General features: G+C 36.2%; 1 protein-coding gene across 1 annotated transcript in view; it reads right to left on the bottom strand.

The window, feature by feature from the left end:
- Nucleotides 1-109: 109 nt before the first annotated feature.
- Nucleotides 110-17,404, bottom strand: part of LOC140507806 (uncharacterized) — an 18,790-nt gene continuing 1,495 nt past the window's right edge. Inside the window, exons 2-6 of the mRNA XM_072615708.1 lie at nucleotides 10,136-10,306; nucleotides 3,883-4,110; nucleotides 3,052-3,193; nucleotides 2,084-2,146; nucleotides 110-178 (exon numbers count right to left, since the gene is read on the bottom strand). Of these exons, the coding sequence (XP_072471809.1) occupies nucleotides 127-178; nucleotides 2,084-2,146; nucleotides 3,052-3,193; nucleotides 3,883-4,110; nucleotides 10,136-10,306 (656 nt within the window). The 3' untranslated portion in view covers nucleotides 110-126. The remainder of the gene's footprint in view (nucleotides 179-2,083; nucleotides 2,147-3,051; nucleotides 3,194-3,882; nucleotides 4,111-10,135; nucleotides 10,307-17,404) is intronic.

Genomic DNA, 17,404 nt, shown 5'->3' on the forward strand with positions numbered 1-17,404 from the left:
TGTACCACAATTTGCTTAGACATTCCCCAGTCAATGGGTAGTGACTTTCTTTTCATTTCTTTGCTACCATAAAAAGTGTTGCTATAATAATAATAATAAATAAAGGTTCTTTACCTTTTTGCATTGTCATGGACCCCTTTGGCAGTTTGGTAAAATGTCTGGATCTCTTCTCAGATGACTGTTTCAAATGCATAAAATAAAATACATAAGATCACAAAGGAATCCAAAGATTAGTAAAATGATAGTAATAAAATAATAATGATGATGATGAAGTGTTTTCCTATCCAAGCTCCTTGACCCCATAAAATTTATCCCTGGACACCAGACTGAGAACCCCTGGTGTGGTTAAAACTTTTCTCTTTGTCAGTGATATCCTTGGGATACATGTGTAACAGTGGAATCTCTGCTCCTGTTTCACCTTTCTGACCATCATACTTCTTTCTCTACTTTCAGAAGCTGAATGTTGCCAGTGATCCAGAACCCGTATCTAAAACACTTTCTTGAGAGCTTCCTCTCTATTCCTCCCTCCTTTACCCTTTCACCAAAGGAGGACAATTCCTAGGAAGAAAGATATTTAATAAACTACCAGTTAACAGTATTAGATATGGATGAAGTTAGTGAGAAACTCTTTTTAGGAATATTTTAACTTAAGGTGAGTTGCCTGGAGGTGCCCACCTTTTAAGTCAAATGAGAAAATATTTGTAAATGGCTTTGTAAAACCCAAAACAACATATAAATCTAAATCATTATCAACACTAGTCCGATAAGGGACTCTTACTCTGCTTCTTTCCCCATTTGGCCATTTAATCTATTTGTATAGGGCCAATCTTGTTTATGAGGAGAAGTCTCTGGAATTTATATTTTGTGCTTCCCCCCGGTCCCAAGGAGGTCTACAGGTTCTCAGAAGAGCTATTAGGTGTGACCAGTAATATTCCATTTCTTTCTATTTATTTAGCATGTAGGCCCTACATTAAATATACAGTTCCTCTGCCAAATTCATTGGGTTTTCTTTCTCTTTTTTTAAAAACACTTTTATTTAAAGTTTTGAGTTCCAAATTCTATCCTTTCCTCCCTCCTTGCCCTTCCCCCTCTCTGAGATGGTAGGCAATCAGATATAGGTTATACATGTGCAATTATGTAAAACATTTCCATATTAGTCATTTTGTATAAGAAGACTAATAAAAGAAAAAAATGAAAGAAAGTGAAAATAGCATGCTTCAGTCTGTTTTCAAACAATTTCTTCCTCTGGAGGCAGATAGCATGCTTCATCATTAGTTTTTGGGATTGTCTTGGATCATTGTATTGGTGAGCATAGCTAAGTCATTCACAATTCTTCATCAAACAATATTGTTGTTACTATGTACAATATTCTGGTTCTGTTCACTTCCTATGCATCAGTTCATGTAAGTCTTTCCAAGTTTTTTTTCTGAAATCATCCCATTTGCCATTCTTTATAGCACAATAATATTCTACTACAGTCATGTAGCACAGCTTATTTAGTCATTCCCCAATGAATAAACATCCCTTAAATGTCCAATTCTTAGCCACCACAAAAAGAGCTGCTATAAATATTCTTGTACAATCCTTTTTCCTTTTTTTTTTTTTTGGATGTCTTTGGGATATAGACCTAGCAGTGGTATTACTAGATCAAACAACATGAAGAGTTTTATAGCCTTTTGGGGATAGTTCCAAATTGCTCTTTAGAATGGTTGGATTAGTTCACAACTCCACCTACAATGCATTAGTATCACAGTTTTCTGAATTTCAAACCTGGGTTTGCCAAGGGCATCTACTGTTTCTAGAAATCAAGAATCATTTCCAAGCCACTCGGAGTGGTTCAAATGTCCATGGTGATGTTATAAGGACTACCCTTGGCATCAGTAATCTTTGGCTTTCAGGGATTTTGGGGGTGGGCTCAACTGAACTACAAACACTGTTGAAAAGTACATGTGTGCCAATCAGAGAGGTTATTGAAAATCCCTAAAAGAATGTAAAGTAATTAAGTAATTTTGGGGAAATGGACCTTTTACTTGAAAGGCAACATAGTACATAAAAAAAAAAACTAGAGCTAAAGTCAACTGACCTGAGTTCAAATCCCATCTTCATTTCATTCTTCTTAGGTGATCCTGGACAAGCTACTTCATGGCTGTGGGAAATTGTTTCACATGTAAAATGATGTGGTTGGAACAGATGGTTTTTAAGGTCTCTTCCTGTTCTACAGTGATATTGTTGAAAGAGACCAAATAAGTCACTTAATCTTTCTGCTTTCTTCATCTGTAAAATGGAAATAATACTAACGTCATTTACTCCAAAGGAAATATATTGTGCATTATAAAGTGGTAGATCAGCAGTTCTCAGAGGACTCACTTGGAGTCCTTGAAATTATTTCAGAAGGTATGCAAATCAAAACTATTTTCTTAATAATTCTAAACTGCTAATTGTCTATTAAAATCTTCCTTTCTTTTCCAACTATATATATCTGTGCGAGGCCAGATTTTCCTCATAACCTTCAACAGAAACAATATATTACAACAGATTGAACAGTGAAGCAGATATGAGAATCCCACTGACTCCAATTAAGCTGGATATTAAAGAGATTTGCAAAAATATGTAAGACAATGCCACTCTTTTCATTAATTTTTAAAACTATAGTTATTTTTCATTAAAAAGTTACTTGTGCCAACATATAATGAATTTATCATTCTTATTCTAATTCAATGAATAAATATTTAAAACATTTATTAGTTTTAATTTTCCATACAGTAATATCAATAGATAGAGTCCACATAAACAAAAGCTTTTGGGTCTCCTTAATAGTTTTTTTTTTTTTAAAGAATGCAAAAGGATTCTGAGGCTAAAAAGTTTGCGAATCACTATGGTAAATGAATACAATCTGTAATTATTACTAAAGAACAATGGACTTGAAGTTGGGAAACATATTCAAATTCCAGCTTGTGTTACCCTAGCCTAGATAAATCATTTCTTCTGTCTGAGCCTTAGTTCCCACATCAGAAAAATGGGGATAATAAGAAAAAGAGCTGTAATACATACCTTACAGAGATGTTGTGAGAAAAGAGGTTTGTGAGCCTTTCAGTCCTTTTATGACAATGGCAGAGGAGATCATGCTTCATAGATTCATAGATTTTGCTCCCTGTATTTTGAAAGCTGTTTTGATACGGAAGCAAAATACTTTCTGCATTTCAGGTTATGGTATTAACTAATAAAGAGTCCTATCATTTGCCTCCCTAACTGGAACTCTTTTTTTTTTTTTTAGCATCTTCCCTAAAAGTGAAGAGAGCCTGGAAGAAACAAAGGGAGATGGATTCTCTTAATAATATAAAGAAAGAGGCAATAAATAGAATAGGGTTTTCCAGACAAAGTTGAGGTGAGGAAAAGGAACTGGGACTAAGTGTCTGAGTGTCTCTAGCTAGACTTCAGTTAGTTTAGAAAACGAAATATCCTTTTCTATGTCTTTGTGATTGTTGTTCTAGAATATTTCCCCAAAACCACAAAAACCCAACAACCCAGAACTCAAGTGAAAAGAGAAGAGTACTTGAAATACTTGAAAAAACATTTCACATTGCATAGTCACAGAATCTCAGGGTTGGAAGGGAACTCAGAGGCTGTCCTGTTCAAGTCACTCTGACTGAGCATCCCTGGGACAATCATGCCCCCACGACTGGTCATTCAGCTTTTGCTTGAAGACCTCTAAAGAGCACAAATCACCAACCCAAGCCATATGAAGGTAACCTATTTTCACTTATAGACAGCTCAGCTAGGAAATTCTTCCCCTACATTAACTTTAAATCTGTCTCTCTGCAAATCATTGCTTTTGATTAACTTAGAAAATCAGGGCAAAAAAAGACACATTATTAGTATTACTCCTCTTCTTACCACTATTGCTGCTGGGGGTGCTGCTACTGTTACTGCTGCTGCTGCTGCTGCTGCTGCTGTTACTACTGCTACTGTTACTGCTGCTGCTGCTGCTACTACTACTGCTGCTGCTGCTGCTGCTGCTGCTGTTGCTGCTACTGTTACTACTGCTACTGCTACTACTACTGCTACTTGCTACTACTACTGCTGCTGCTGCTGCTATTACTGTTACTACTCCTTAGCTCAGCTGTGCCTAGAGTGATTTTACCTGGAATCAGGAAGACCTGAGTTCAGGGGTGGGGAACCTGCAGCCTCTAGGCTACACTTGGTCTTAAAGGTCCTTCGGTGCAGCCTTTTGACTGAGTCCAAGTTTTACAGAACAAATCCTTATATTAAGGGAATTTGTTCTGTGAAGCTTAGATTCAATCAAAGGGCCACATGTGCCCCAGACACTACAGGTTCCCCACCCCTGCCTGAGTCTAACTCCTGCCTCAGCCACTTAACAAGCTGTGTGAACAGGGGCAAAGTCACTTGACTTCAGTTACCTCACCTGTGAAATTGTGAAGATCAAACGAGGTAATATTTGCAAAGTACTTTGCAAACCTTAAAGCATGACATAAAGTGCTAGTTATTATTACAGTGGATTAGATTAGATCAGATTAGATTATAATAATTATTGTTATTTAATAGTTCACAGCGGAGAATAAGACCATTTGTTCTTTTTAAATTTTCTCGTTAGTGAAATATCAGAAAAATAAACATTTCTAGAATGTAATGACAATTTTTTAAAACAAATGAAAACTTACTACAATGATGGTGACTCAAATAATGCTCTTAGGAACATGAACTCTTTGGGGAGAGTAGGCAGGTAACAGGAAGTCTTATAGTCTCAACACAGTAAGGTGGTAAAACTACCAAAAGAGAATGATAGGAATGTAGGATTTAGATGGAAGAGAAGGTTGAGTGTACAATCCAACCCACTCATTTTGTGAGACTAGAGAAACAGGACTGGGAAAGAAAAAGATAAGTGACTTAAGGCTAAGGACAAGTGGAACCAGGATTCAATCCCAAATTCTTTGACTACAAACCCAGTTTTTCAGCTAAAATTAAAATGAATAATTTTAGCTATTTTGAAATTTATTCTATCAGAATATATATTAGGGCTCAGTGTTTGCATCTTCCTTGGGGATGGGATGCAAAATTTAAAAAAAAAAATTGCTTCCCACAAGTAAAATATTGCATTTACATTAGAAAGTGCATACATAGGCATTTCCCAGTAGTTGCAAAGATAGATATGTACGTAGGCTAAAATGACTAATGTGGATTTATCAGGTGAGAGGATGTGTATAGCATTATATCAATATATGACTGTAGGATGTGCTGTTTTGCCTGACTATACCTAATTTGGGCAAATATGAAAGGAATTTTGTCTCCTCAGTTTTTGTTGTATTTCTAGTACTTATTCAACATAAAAGTTAAAATGAAAAAAGAGGAGTTAAACTTTAAATTGGTGAAAACCACTGGACAATGTGATAATATATGAACTGAAATAAATAGAATTCTCATGTATTTAATAAGAGTTGTGAATATTTTTTAAAGTCTTTATTGTTAGAAAGCTTGTTTCCATTTCCATTGACTGTATTACTGTGATTTAATGAAATGTCTTGTTAAACTGTTAGAGGAATATTTCATATCCATATAAAAAGATGATCACAGAAATTGTGGCATGGGGATCCCTGATGATGTTTTATGCAAAATTATTATGATTAGGAATTTTGTGCTGAATATTTATAAACTATTCAAATATATGTGAAACGTAAACGTAAAACCAATGATGATAATGCAGAAAAGATGCAGATTATTGTTTCATTCATTCATGTTGTCATTCTTGACATGCTTCATCATTCTAAATAGCCCATTTTGACATAACTATTATATAGATTTGAAGATAGACCCAACATTAGCTTATATGATCTTTCACATTGCAGTGTTCACTAACAGGAAACATGAAAATAATTTGCTCCTTGATACTGTGTTTTTTATGATTTCTGGGGGGAAAATAACATCAATTTCTCTTGTACATGTATGTGCTGTCTCTTAAGCATTCATTCTATACATATCAAAGCCTTAATTTTGAAACAGTAAACTCTCTGAGTGCCCCTTGTATCTATTGTGAGACAGTTTCTAAATAGGTATGTGTATATGTACATATATAATATATATATATTCCCATATTAAGGTCCACAGATGAAAGATGCCATAAAAGTCCAAAAGGTGGTAATACAGTTATTGAAATTGGAAACATCAACAACATTGGGAATACATATATATATATATATATATTCCCATATACATTCCCACTTCTATATATTCCCATATATGTGTATGTATATGTATATGTGTATGTGTGTGTGTATATATTCCCAACATTGTTGATGTTTCCAATTTCAATAACTATAATATTACTACCTTTTGAACTTTTATGGCATCTTTCATCCGTGGATCTTAAAGGGCTTTATACACATTAATTCTCACAACATCCCTTTGAGGCACAAAAATATCATTAACCCCATATTACAGATGAGAAAACAGGTACAGAAAGGTTAATAATACTTGCACTACTTTCTATTTGCACAGTGCCTCTCTTTCATGAATCTCAAAGTACAAAGAGACCCCTTTTATAATGCTGATATAGAAAGACAGGTTCAATACTAACTCACAGGTTATGATATATCAATCTTTTATTGGTATGGATTGTAGTTGTTAAAATTATTCCTTGGCATATATTTTTCTATGTGATAATGAGCCATGCTACAAAGCAGTTCTACTATATTTAAAATTGGCAGTTCACTTTCATAGTCAATTTTTAAGTTATAAACCAATAATTTTCTATAAGAATAGTAAACTATGCAGATAGTATACAGAAAGAGATCAGTATTATAATCAAATAAAACTTACAACAAAGTTGACATATGTAATGATATACTTAATGGGTATTATGTTACATGATAATTAAATGTAAATGGCAAGTAGTTGATTGAGTAGAAATTTAAGCTGTGTTTAGTGGTACCAAATATTTGAACTTCTTTTTCATTGCTAATTCACCAATATCCATAAATTGTGCTAGTATTAACTGTATACTATGTACAGTTTCTTATCTTATATGTTACACATACACATATGTATGTATACATGGACACATATATGGGTGTGTACATATATGTGTACATATGTGTGTATTCATAGATTATCACACACCCACATACATGCAAACACATTCACACAGGTAAAAATATTATAGTGGGGACATGCAGTCTAGGATTTGTAATGCAGAGGGGCAAGTATTCCTTTGCTTCCTCGTGCCTGTGTAGTAACAAACTCTGTAATACACTTCACTTGGTTCTGTTGTTTTCTGTACCTAGATTTTATCTCAAATATTTGGAGAGGCCAGGGATCAGTCACAGATATACAAAATTTAAATTAGGGCAAAGAGCCAAATCTGTGTCTGAATGCTATACATATTCCTAATGGGGTGGGGGGCTGGGGGGAATTCGGGGGTCTTATGGATATACTAATGATTTTCATCTAATATAAAATCTGATATAACCCTAGGCTAAAAGTGAGCTACCTGTTGGATTAGGGTGTAAATAATTAAATCTCTAGCCTCCATTATAAGAAAAAAGGTGAGGGTGCAGGATAGAGGCAAGAAGATATGAGATTCCGTTCTCCCTTCCTTAAGAGAAGAGAGAGTAGACAAGATCAAGTACCTTTCCCAGCACTACCAGCTGATGTTACCAGAAAAAGGAGAGGGATGTGACTCAAGGATAGAAGCCAACATTCACAGTGTCCGAGTCTCTCCTATAACAGCCTAGGTCTGAAGCTTTCTTCCTACTTTCTGCCCCACACCCTCAGGTGATTCATCCCTTGATTTCTCATGTCAAAGAGGGCTAAGAAATGGGAGACTCTGTGGGGCAAGAAGTTATGGAGGACCAACATAGAAAATGGCAGCATACTCCCAAAATGAGGGAAAAAGACCTAAGTTAGAGTAAAAGCCAAGTTTAGGGTATGAAAGGATAATAGGCATAATGGCTATGGATTCCCTGTTCCTGATATCTAGGGGCATCAGGGCACCAGAAAGAAGGTAGACAAGTCAAATCTTCCAACCAGACAAGAGGATGCACACACATTCCAGTTTCCAGATAATAATTGGGGGAAGGAAGAGTCTATCCCTAGTAGTTCCTAGAAAAGGGCTATTAGTAACCCCCAGACTGGGTTAAGCATTGAAAAAGTATTCCTACTACAAGATAAATAACAGATATATCAGAAAGGAGTGTCTCTTAGCTCTACTCTCTTGAGAAGGACCCTCCTTGATTGAAACACAGATAAGATAAGAAAAATAATCGTTTTTTTTTCCCCTCTCAACATGAGCTGGCTCTCATCTACATGAGCACTTGCTTGGGCGTGCCCACATACGCACGCACACACGTACCTGTCTGCTCACACAGTTGGTTTTGCTCTGGGCCCCATACTTTAAAGTCTCATCATCCCTAACTTGGATGCTCCTCTGCCCTTTGCTTCTATCTATAATCTAATGTTGAGTCATCATTAATGAATACTTTAACCATTTTCTTCTCTCTATCAGCCAGTATTGATTTACTTTCAAATGGGTACTAGTGGGTGGTTATAAAAAGAAGAGACTGGGGCACTTGCTACTTCATAATTTTGCTTAGAGCTGACCCTTTTTGCCTTCATTTGGACCCAGAGAAATAAAAACTTTAAACAGTTATTTGAGTTCATTTGCACAGAGGGATTTGAGGTCATGGGTAGCTGTACAGGAAATGTACAGTACATACATATTAAAGAAGGATGGCAACAGTATTACCTCCATTTATCCCCTTCTTACAGGTGGGCACAGTGTGTTAAGTCATTTGTCCAAACACAAGGAATCAAAAAGAGAGACATATGCCATTATGTCTGTGTGTGTTTTAAAGAACAACTGTTCACTATCAGTCCTGTCTCATCACTAGGCCACACTGTTTCTATGATAGAAGTTAAGCGTTGTTTGCCCTTGAAGGATTTTATATCCAACCTAAGTAGGTAGAAGCAAAGAAAGATTGATGAACTGGGCTCCAGTCACTCAACTAGTCAGTGATGGAGCCAAGAACAGATTGAAAACAAGGCTTTACCTGTATTTTGTTCAAATTACCATAGACCCCAAAACATGGTTTGCTCTGATTTACTATGGCTTATTTGTATGGGCCACCTATGGTGGAAAGAGGGAAGCTAGAGGGCACAGTGGAGAGTTCCAGGCCTGAAGTCAGGAAGAGATATCTTCATGAGTTCAAATCTGGTCTCAGGCATTTACAAGCCTTGTGACCCTGAGCAAGTCACTCAACCCTTTGCCTCAGTTCACTCATCTGTAAAATGATCTGGAGAAGGAACTGGCAAATTCCTCTAGTATCTTTGTCAAGAAAATTCCAAATGGGGTCATGAAGGGTCAGACCCAACTGAAACAACTTAATAGTGACAAATGGTGGAAAGATATAAAAATGCTAGTCCTATCCCAGCTTTAAGATTCAAACAACTGCCTGTGAATTGAAACAGTTAATTGCATGGGCCCCTGCCTTCCGTGATTCTGGCAAAATCTGAATCTCCAGGTTTTCACCATTAGGCTAGGGCTTTAAGGAGCTTAAAGCATTTTATTAATGTGGCCTTAATGAATGTGAGTAGTGCAGAGCAGGAACATCTTATATTTGAGGAAACCTGAGAAACCTTTTAAGTTGCTTGCCCAAGGTCACAAAGGGAGTGAAACAGTGATCAAGCAAGGATCAGAATACACAGTTCTCTTGACTTCTCTCATCCAGGCCCAAATCTAGCAGATCACATAGCTTCCCAACACACCTAACAGGCTTGTCACTCTGAGCTTCTAAAAAACCTCACTAATATCATTAGAACTTACCAGGTTTCCTTTTCCATATTCATTTATGTACACCGATTAGCTCATTCTTTTCAAATGCCAGGGATGTATTGCTCACTAGAGGAACTTCAGTACCCAGCAGTCTTTAATGTAAAAGGCAAACCTTTCCACTAATGAGCAGTTTGTCTAGTGTTCTTAACCTTATCAGCAGCTCCTGAAGTGATAAAGGCTTAACTATTATGCACTGAAAGGTGTTGATAATTCTCAATCTTCATGCAGAAAAAGGCTTTTTTTTGTCACTTCTTAGGGTCTACTGTTAAACTTAGCAGACTGCTTACAAATTACCTTGCCTGTTCTGCAAAGCAGACAGCTGGAAGTATTGGTGGGCCGGCGGCAGGTGGAGCCTCCCCGTGTCAGGACAAGAATGATACCTGCTGCTCGATAGAAAAAGAACCATTTGCCATTTAATGATGTAGACCAGGCCAAGGAAATGGACTGGGTACAGAGGCAGAGAAGCTAGGGGATAGTGGAAGAAAAGAAAGAGTCCGAACACTGCAAATCAGAATGCCACCACTAGATTTTTTTTTAATTCTTCCATTGTTGGGATCCCCTGGACACCAAAATCACCAACAAGGAGTTTGAGGCCCAGGAGAGCTTTCCCTAGCCAGCCTCTGGAATGAATAACGCGGGACATCATTGTCTCCATGTAGCTGCAAGAGAAACAATAAAAGCTTGATCAGCTGAATGCTTAAATATGGCTGAATGTTTGATGAGATGAAGATGTAATTTTGTCTACGTTCCCCAAGGATCTGGATTAAATATGACTACAGGGCCTAATCAAATAGCTCGTCACTGAACAACGGTCCCAACTGCATTTTTCATTCTAGGCATGCCTTGCCCCCCCCTTCTCCAAGTCCATTACTTATTCACTGGTTTGTCAGCAGTGTGCATTATTAGCGCTTGAGAGATAAAACTTTAAGTGTTGCTCCCAATTAACACAACAGTGACCACGCACCATGCTCTGTGCTTAATGTCTGCTCTCCGAGAGGAGCTGGTTTTGAAGGTCTGAGGTGGAGGAGAAAAAAAAAAATGAAACAGCTTAAGCATTCATTTTGAGTGGAGAGACAGCGCCTATTAACATTTAACAGCATTTGTGCAACTTGGTGCGGAGGTTATGATGCAAATGAGGAGGAATTAAAAGTGGCCAGGGGTTTGTCATTGATGGATTGCAGTCTGGCGGTGTTCACACTTCTGCCGTGTCCATCAGAAGCGATTACTGTGTAATTAAACCTTATTTCTCGACTCTTCAGTGCATAATTACTTTGTGAATGTAACCATCATCTAAAAAAGCTACCAAAATGCTTTAGCATTTAGTCTAGCAGTCATTTCCCTCGCTTGTGTCAGATATAACCATCAGACAGTGCAAAAGAACTGTCACTTTTAATAAGAGGCAAAAAATTAAATGAAACAGTATGCTTATTACAGGAAAATTAGGCGTTCAAGTGGTAGAGTCCTTTTCTGCTATTTGCATAATTTATTCCTTTTTGTCCCTCACACCAGAAGCTTCAGGCAATTTTCTTCACATTTAAATAGATCGCACATTTAAGGCTACTTAAGGAAAATTATCACTTTGCATATTTTAATTGTTGTAAAGAAAGTGAATAGAAGAGGTCTGCAGCTTGGACTCTTGAGTCGGTCAGATGCTCAACTGTCTGATTCGGGAGCTCCCCACTGCTCCACTAGAGATAACCCTACAGTTCACAGCCATCCACTTGCATTTCATCAGCATGCAAATGCAGCTCCGAGCACTACAATAAGTGGGTCTTTGATATTTACAAACTAGCCACTAATAACTAAAATGTAATTTGTTTGACATAACTTTAGATTCTCTTATCTCCCTGCCTTTTTTTAAAAGAGAAAAACCTGATAAGTCCTTTAGCTTTAGAAAATCTCAGACAGGGTCCATTCAAACTAGAGAATGCCCTACAGGGTCTGGCAGTATTATTTGTGGCAATATCGTGTCAGGTCCCTTCTTCAGTGGAATTTCAGCGATGCAGCATATATTTCATCCTGAAATCTTTTGTTTAATTTGGGTTCACCTTTAATCAAATGAAAATTCAAATAAAAATGACAATGAGATTTCTCCTGCACTTACCTCCAGAACTCTGTTAGGAGGATGGTGTTTCAAATGAATGATTCAGTTTACTATGGGAGGGATATAATGTTTCACTGTATTGTAATTTGGGACAAAAATGAAAGAAATGTTACAGTGCATTAGTGAGCACAGTCTGTAAACAGGCGAATGCCTTTACAAATTGTTAATTATGAAGTGGATGACAAATTTAATAGGAATTCTAATGAAAACTTTGATGAAAACATTACTTGCTCTGTGATTTCTTGCAACTCTGAGGGTAAAAAACAAAAACAAAAAAATCTCTAATACCATGTTTTGCTTAGTTTCTTTACTTTTTCATTACTCCTTAAAAAAATCTGAGTTCCCAAAGACTAAAGCTTACAGTGTTCATTTTGACAAGCCAGCAGTGCTTTAAAGTATATTAAGACGTGGATTTGATTAGATCAGCATCACTTTTGTTTAATTACAAACAATTATATGTTCCCTTTGGCTACTGGTCATTTTCCTTTCCAGTGCCATTGTCCTCCTTAAGTGCAAACTCTAAACACTAATGAAGGGCTGTGTCTGCGGCTAGCCCACATTTGTAGACACTAAGCAAACATTTGTCTTGAAAAGTAAGTGAAGTAGGCTTTAGTTTACTGAAACCATCAGTCTATGGCAAAGTAATATAAAGCAGCATGTTACAGAGATTGACAAAAGGTCAACATAAGATATAACCTCATAATTTGGTAAGAAACATAACATCTTTTTAACTGGCTGTGACTTTCCTTTTTTTAAAAATTCTTTCTACTATGAAATATAGCACCATTTTAATAGGCCATAAAAGGGTTATACCTACCTCTAGGACATTAATACTTTAGACACTTTTTTGTTATATGATTTTTGCATACATATTTAATTGTGTGTGCATCATTTTTACTCAGATTGTTTAATGGGGGAAAAAAATCAACCATAGCATCCCAGCGTTGTAGAATATTAGAGCTGGAAGGCACTTCAGAGGTCACCTAGTCAAACTCAGAGGCCCAAAGAAGTAAGAGTTGCACATGTTGAAGAGAGTTGCACATTTCCCAAGGGGCAGTGCAAAGTCGAAGCCACATATGGACCAGGCATGGTGAGTCCTAATGAAAGAAAGTTATTTCTGGAAGCAATGCTCTGCATCATTAAACACTTGGGTAGAGCAACTGATTCAAAGCTTCCCTTTTTGGATTTTGCATATGTCTGCCTTTTGGAGATTAAGATTCAACGTGCTGTTGCTCAAGCACTCAAATATAAACCAGGTATTGCCCAAATTATTCAGCTTTGCTGGTCATTGATCCCCTGGCTATGTTAAAAAAAAAGTGGGAAGAGCAAAGAATGAATTGCCTTTCAAGAGCGCATAGCTGTATCAGTCAAGAAGGAGGTCAGAGTAAGAAGGAATTTTAAAGATCATCTGAATCAAATGTTTTTAATCTGGAGGCCATGATTTTGACAGGATTCAGATTTTATGATGTCCATGAACTTGGATGGGAAAAACATTTCATTTTTATTTTTTCACTAACTTCTAACTGAAATTTAGCATTTCCTTCCAGTATCAGTGTAGGCAACAAACCATAATAGTTTTAGCAGGACCTAAGACATTATGACAATAGGAATCACTGATGTTTTCATATAACATTATAGTTGAACATGGATTAGATTCTGATATGACATGAGTGTGGCTTTGTTAGAGACCATCCTTAATGTTCTTAGATAAGCTAAACAACAGTCTTCACAATGGTGTCTTTTAAAAATGAATTTTAATTTAACTTTTCCTATATTCTAAATGTATCATCTTTTTTAATGTGTTCATAATAAAGCACATGAATTACTATATCACAAATTTTAAAAAACCTGTTAATAACTTCCAACATAAATGCCTTCCTCTATAATGCTATGTGTTTTATTTTATGCATTTTACAACTTTTTTCTTTTTTTCTGAGGAGTACATAGACTTTCACTTGACTGCGAAAGCGTCCATGATTCACCAAAAAAAAAAATTAAGAACCTCTGATGTAGAATGGCCCAAACATATTACCCATGGGTAAATGGAAGTCCGGAAAGGTGACCTGTTGACACAGTGAGTCAAGGACAAAAAACCCGGTTGGAATTCCGGTATCTGAATATGTCTATATTTGGCCCAAACTCACTTTTAATATTAAACCTTTTTTAATAACTGGGAATCAAAGAACATCTTTTTTAGATTTGGTTCCTTTGAATATTTACGTTCTTGGAAGCAGAAAAGATATATTACTGCTTTATGCTATAGATACACAAAGTGCAGTTAACCTCCTATGGCATGTAAGATCTCAATGAACTGTTGGATCATGGTGTAGAATTTAGCACTAGAAAGAACCTTTCAGTTTACTGATAAGAATCCAAGACCCAGAGAAATTAAGTGACTGCTCCTGGTGACACTTAGCATTAGAGCATGATCTTTAAAATGCTTCCTCACTATTCTTTTAAAATAGCGAGGGGTCACCTCCCACTTTGTGAAAGGGGAAATCAAGGCTCACTAAAAAAAGAACTTTTTCAGCTTGTGACACACAATAAAACTTTGTCCCCAAGTGTCTTTAGACCAACACATTGTATTCTATCAATGTTTAGAGAAGAAATAGCATTCTGAGCATTGAATACCATTTTGAGGGTATTTAATTCCTTTAATACTTAGATATGTACTTATTCAACAAAATGTAGCTATTTTCAATCTGTCCATGCATATCTGTAATGTTATCTACATTCTATTATTATGTATTATATTCATTTATATTAAAATATATACTATTATATATAAAAACTTAATAGAAATGTGTTAAAATACTGGCATGTGATAATACATAAATATAGTTGCTCCTATATTTGTAAGTCAAATCACACACACCATTTTTTAATTCACAGAGGAAAGATGGAAAGGGACACTTGGCAAACATCAGTATATTAGGGAACTATAAATTCATTGTAGATTTCCTTCAGCCACACACAGATTGAAACCCTAGGAATCAACTTTTGGTTTTGTTTTGTTTTTTGTTAGACATTCTACACAGAGCTGAAGCATGGTATAGAGAAAAGAGGGACAACCTGGAGTCAGGATGCCTGAGACAGAAAGCTGTGTAACCACAGATAAGTTTCAGTCTCTCAGTTGCCCCCAAGCAACTTTCTAAGACTAGAAATTACAGAGGAGTGACCCATATGCATCAGTGAAGAGAATTTCCATGATGAAATCACAAATCTGGAACATCAGCAGATACTAATAATGGTAATAGCACAAACCTTTTAATTTTTTTTTTAAGTTTTGTTTACATGCCACTCTCTGAAATTTGTCATAAAAATAAAAGTTTCATATCATGTCATTGAGATAATCTGTAGTGGAGGATGATAGTACTCCAAATCCTAATATAATACAAGTCCTAATAACAAAGTCTTTTATTCATCTCTTTGGCATGCCATTTTGTATACTTATATTTGTCTATTTTATATCCTCTTTTAGCATATAAACTCCCAGAGGGCAAGGACCATTTCATTTTTGTGTTTCTACCTCCAGCGTCTAGCACAGTGAGTAGCACATAGTAACTACTGATTATGTATTTGTTAATTGATCTGCTTTTTAGATTTTTAGTGCCTAAGAATAATTCTTTCCTACATTACAAATAAAGAGAGCAAGTTGATAAATTACAATCCAGATAAGAGTCAGAACTTAAGAAAGAAAATATATGAATACATAATCTAATTATACCCACCAGCATATTCACCCATTTTTTCCTTTATTGTTTAACACAATAGTAATGAACTGAATTTGGCTTGTTCAGTAATCTTTTCCCCAAAAAAGCAGTTATTTTAGTGAGTTAAGAAAAAAAAAAGCTAAAAAGCTGGGAAAACATCAATTAAATTAGCTTTTCAAACACGCCAATTTATAATAATTTTATTTCTCATTAAGAATCTTAAATACTTTGTCATATCAATTAAACATATACTTAGGTAGAAACTAGAAATAAAGTTACAGCTACCTAATGGAAGTCTTCCTGTGAAGTATCCACATTTCTTCATGTAGATACCGTCAATCACTGTACACATCCTCATTTTTGTCTTCATTTTATAAAGCCCGTGACTTTCAGCAGAAGACCATAAGCTTTCCAAAAGGGAAAATAATGTTTAGCCAAATTGGATTAAGGAACTTGGCAGAATGACCTGAAACAACAATCTGTAGGGCAATGTTACCAAACACAGAATGTGGTTTCTTTTGTCTTTGCCCTGTGCCCAGCATGGTGCCTGGCAAATCGGAAGCACTTAAAATATATGCTTGTTGTTTTAAAATAAACTATATACAGAATAGTGGTTTGAAGGTTCCAAATATTGCCATGTTTCATCTTTGAAATATTGATTCATCCATGAGATTCCCCACTGACCTAATTCCTACATGCTAAAGAATTGTACCTCTCCCAGCATTACTCAGAAAATAATGGATTGTAAATCGAGTTGGATTTAATCTCCCCACCAAATTTTTCCTTTTCTTAAGCAGCTCCTCAGTGTTTAGAGTGAGGCTACATAAGAAGGGGGCAGAGGAAGATTAGAAGGTGTTTTTGAATTTCTCATTTCCTTTATTTTCCAGTACATTGCTTAAGCATCTTTGATCAAAGAGAGCTGCTGTGGTCCCAGAAGACTACCTAAACTTCTCAACAAAGTTGCAGTTGCATGGGGAAATAAGGATCCTAAATTTAGAGATGGAAGGAACCCTAAGAGGCTGTCTTGTCCAACATTCTCATTTTACGGAGGAAGAAACAGAAGTACACGATTGAGTGATTTGCCCAAAATCACACTGGTAAATAAGCATCTGAGGCAGGATTTAAACCTAGGCCTCTAACATAGTAGCTTTTAACCTGAGATGCACCTCCCCCAACTCCCATCATGTCTGTGGATAGGCTCTAGGGCTGCACACACTTTCCTGGTTTCTTTTAATGGTGGTGCCTTCTCTTTGAGATTTATCTCTGTTTTATCCGGTCTTTATCTTGTTTGCACAGCTGTTTTTATGTTGTCTCCCTCGTTAGACGATGAGAGAAAGAACTGTCTCTGCTTTTCTCTGTATCTCCGGCGCTTAGTTTGTGGTGGTGCATAGTAGGTGCTTAATAAAACACATTGATTTGATTTATCTTCAGGAAAAATATGTCTTTATATTTTGCTATCCTTAAATAAAAGTTAGCATTTTTTTCTATTATAAATATGGGCAGCAAACATTTTGAAAAAGAGATTCACAGGTTTTCTAAGAATGCTAAGAAAGTCCATGATACACAAAAAAAGTTAAGTTGTCCTGCTCTAGAATGAATAATCTTTTCATTGTACCATATTGCCTCCCTTAAGGGAGTTAAATAGACACTAAGAGGATGAAAGACACCTGGGTAAAAGTTAATGGAGAGAGCACCCAAAAAATTCTTTTGAAAGAGTATTGATTCTGAAAGCAGAGTACCGGGGTT

This window comes from Notamacropus eugenii, chromosome 5, assembly GCF_028372415.1.
Source record: "Notamacropus eugenii isolate mMacEug1 chromosome 5, mMacEug1.pri_v2, whole genome shotgun sequence".
NCBI lineage: Eukaryota > Metazoa > Chordata > Mammalia > Diprotodontia > Macropodidae > Notamacropus > Notamacropus eugenii.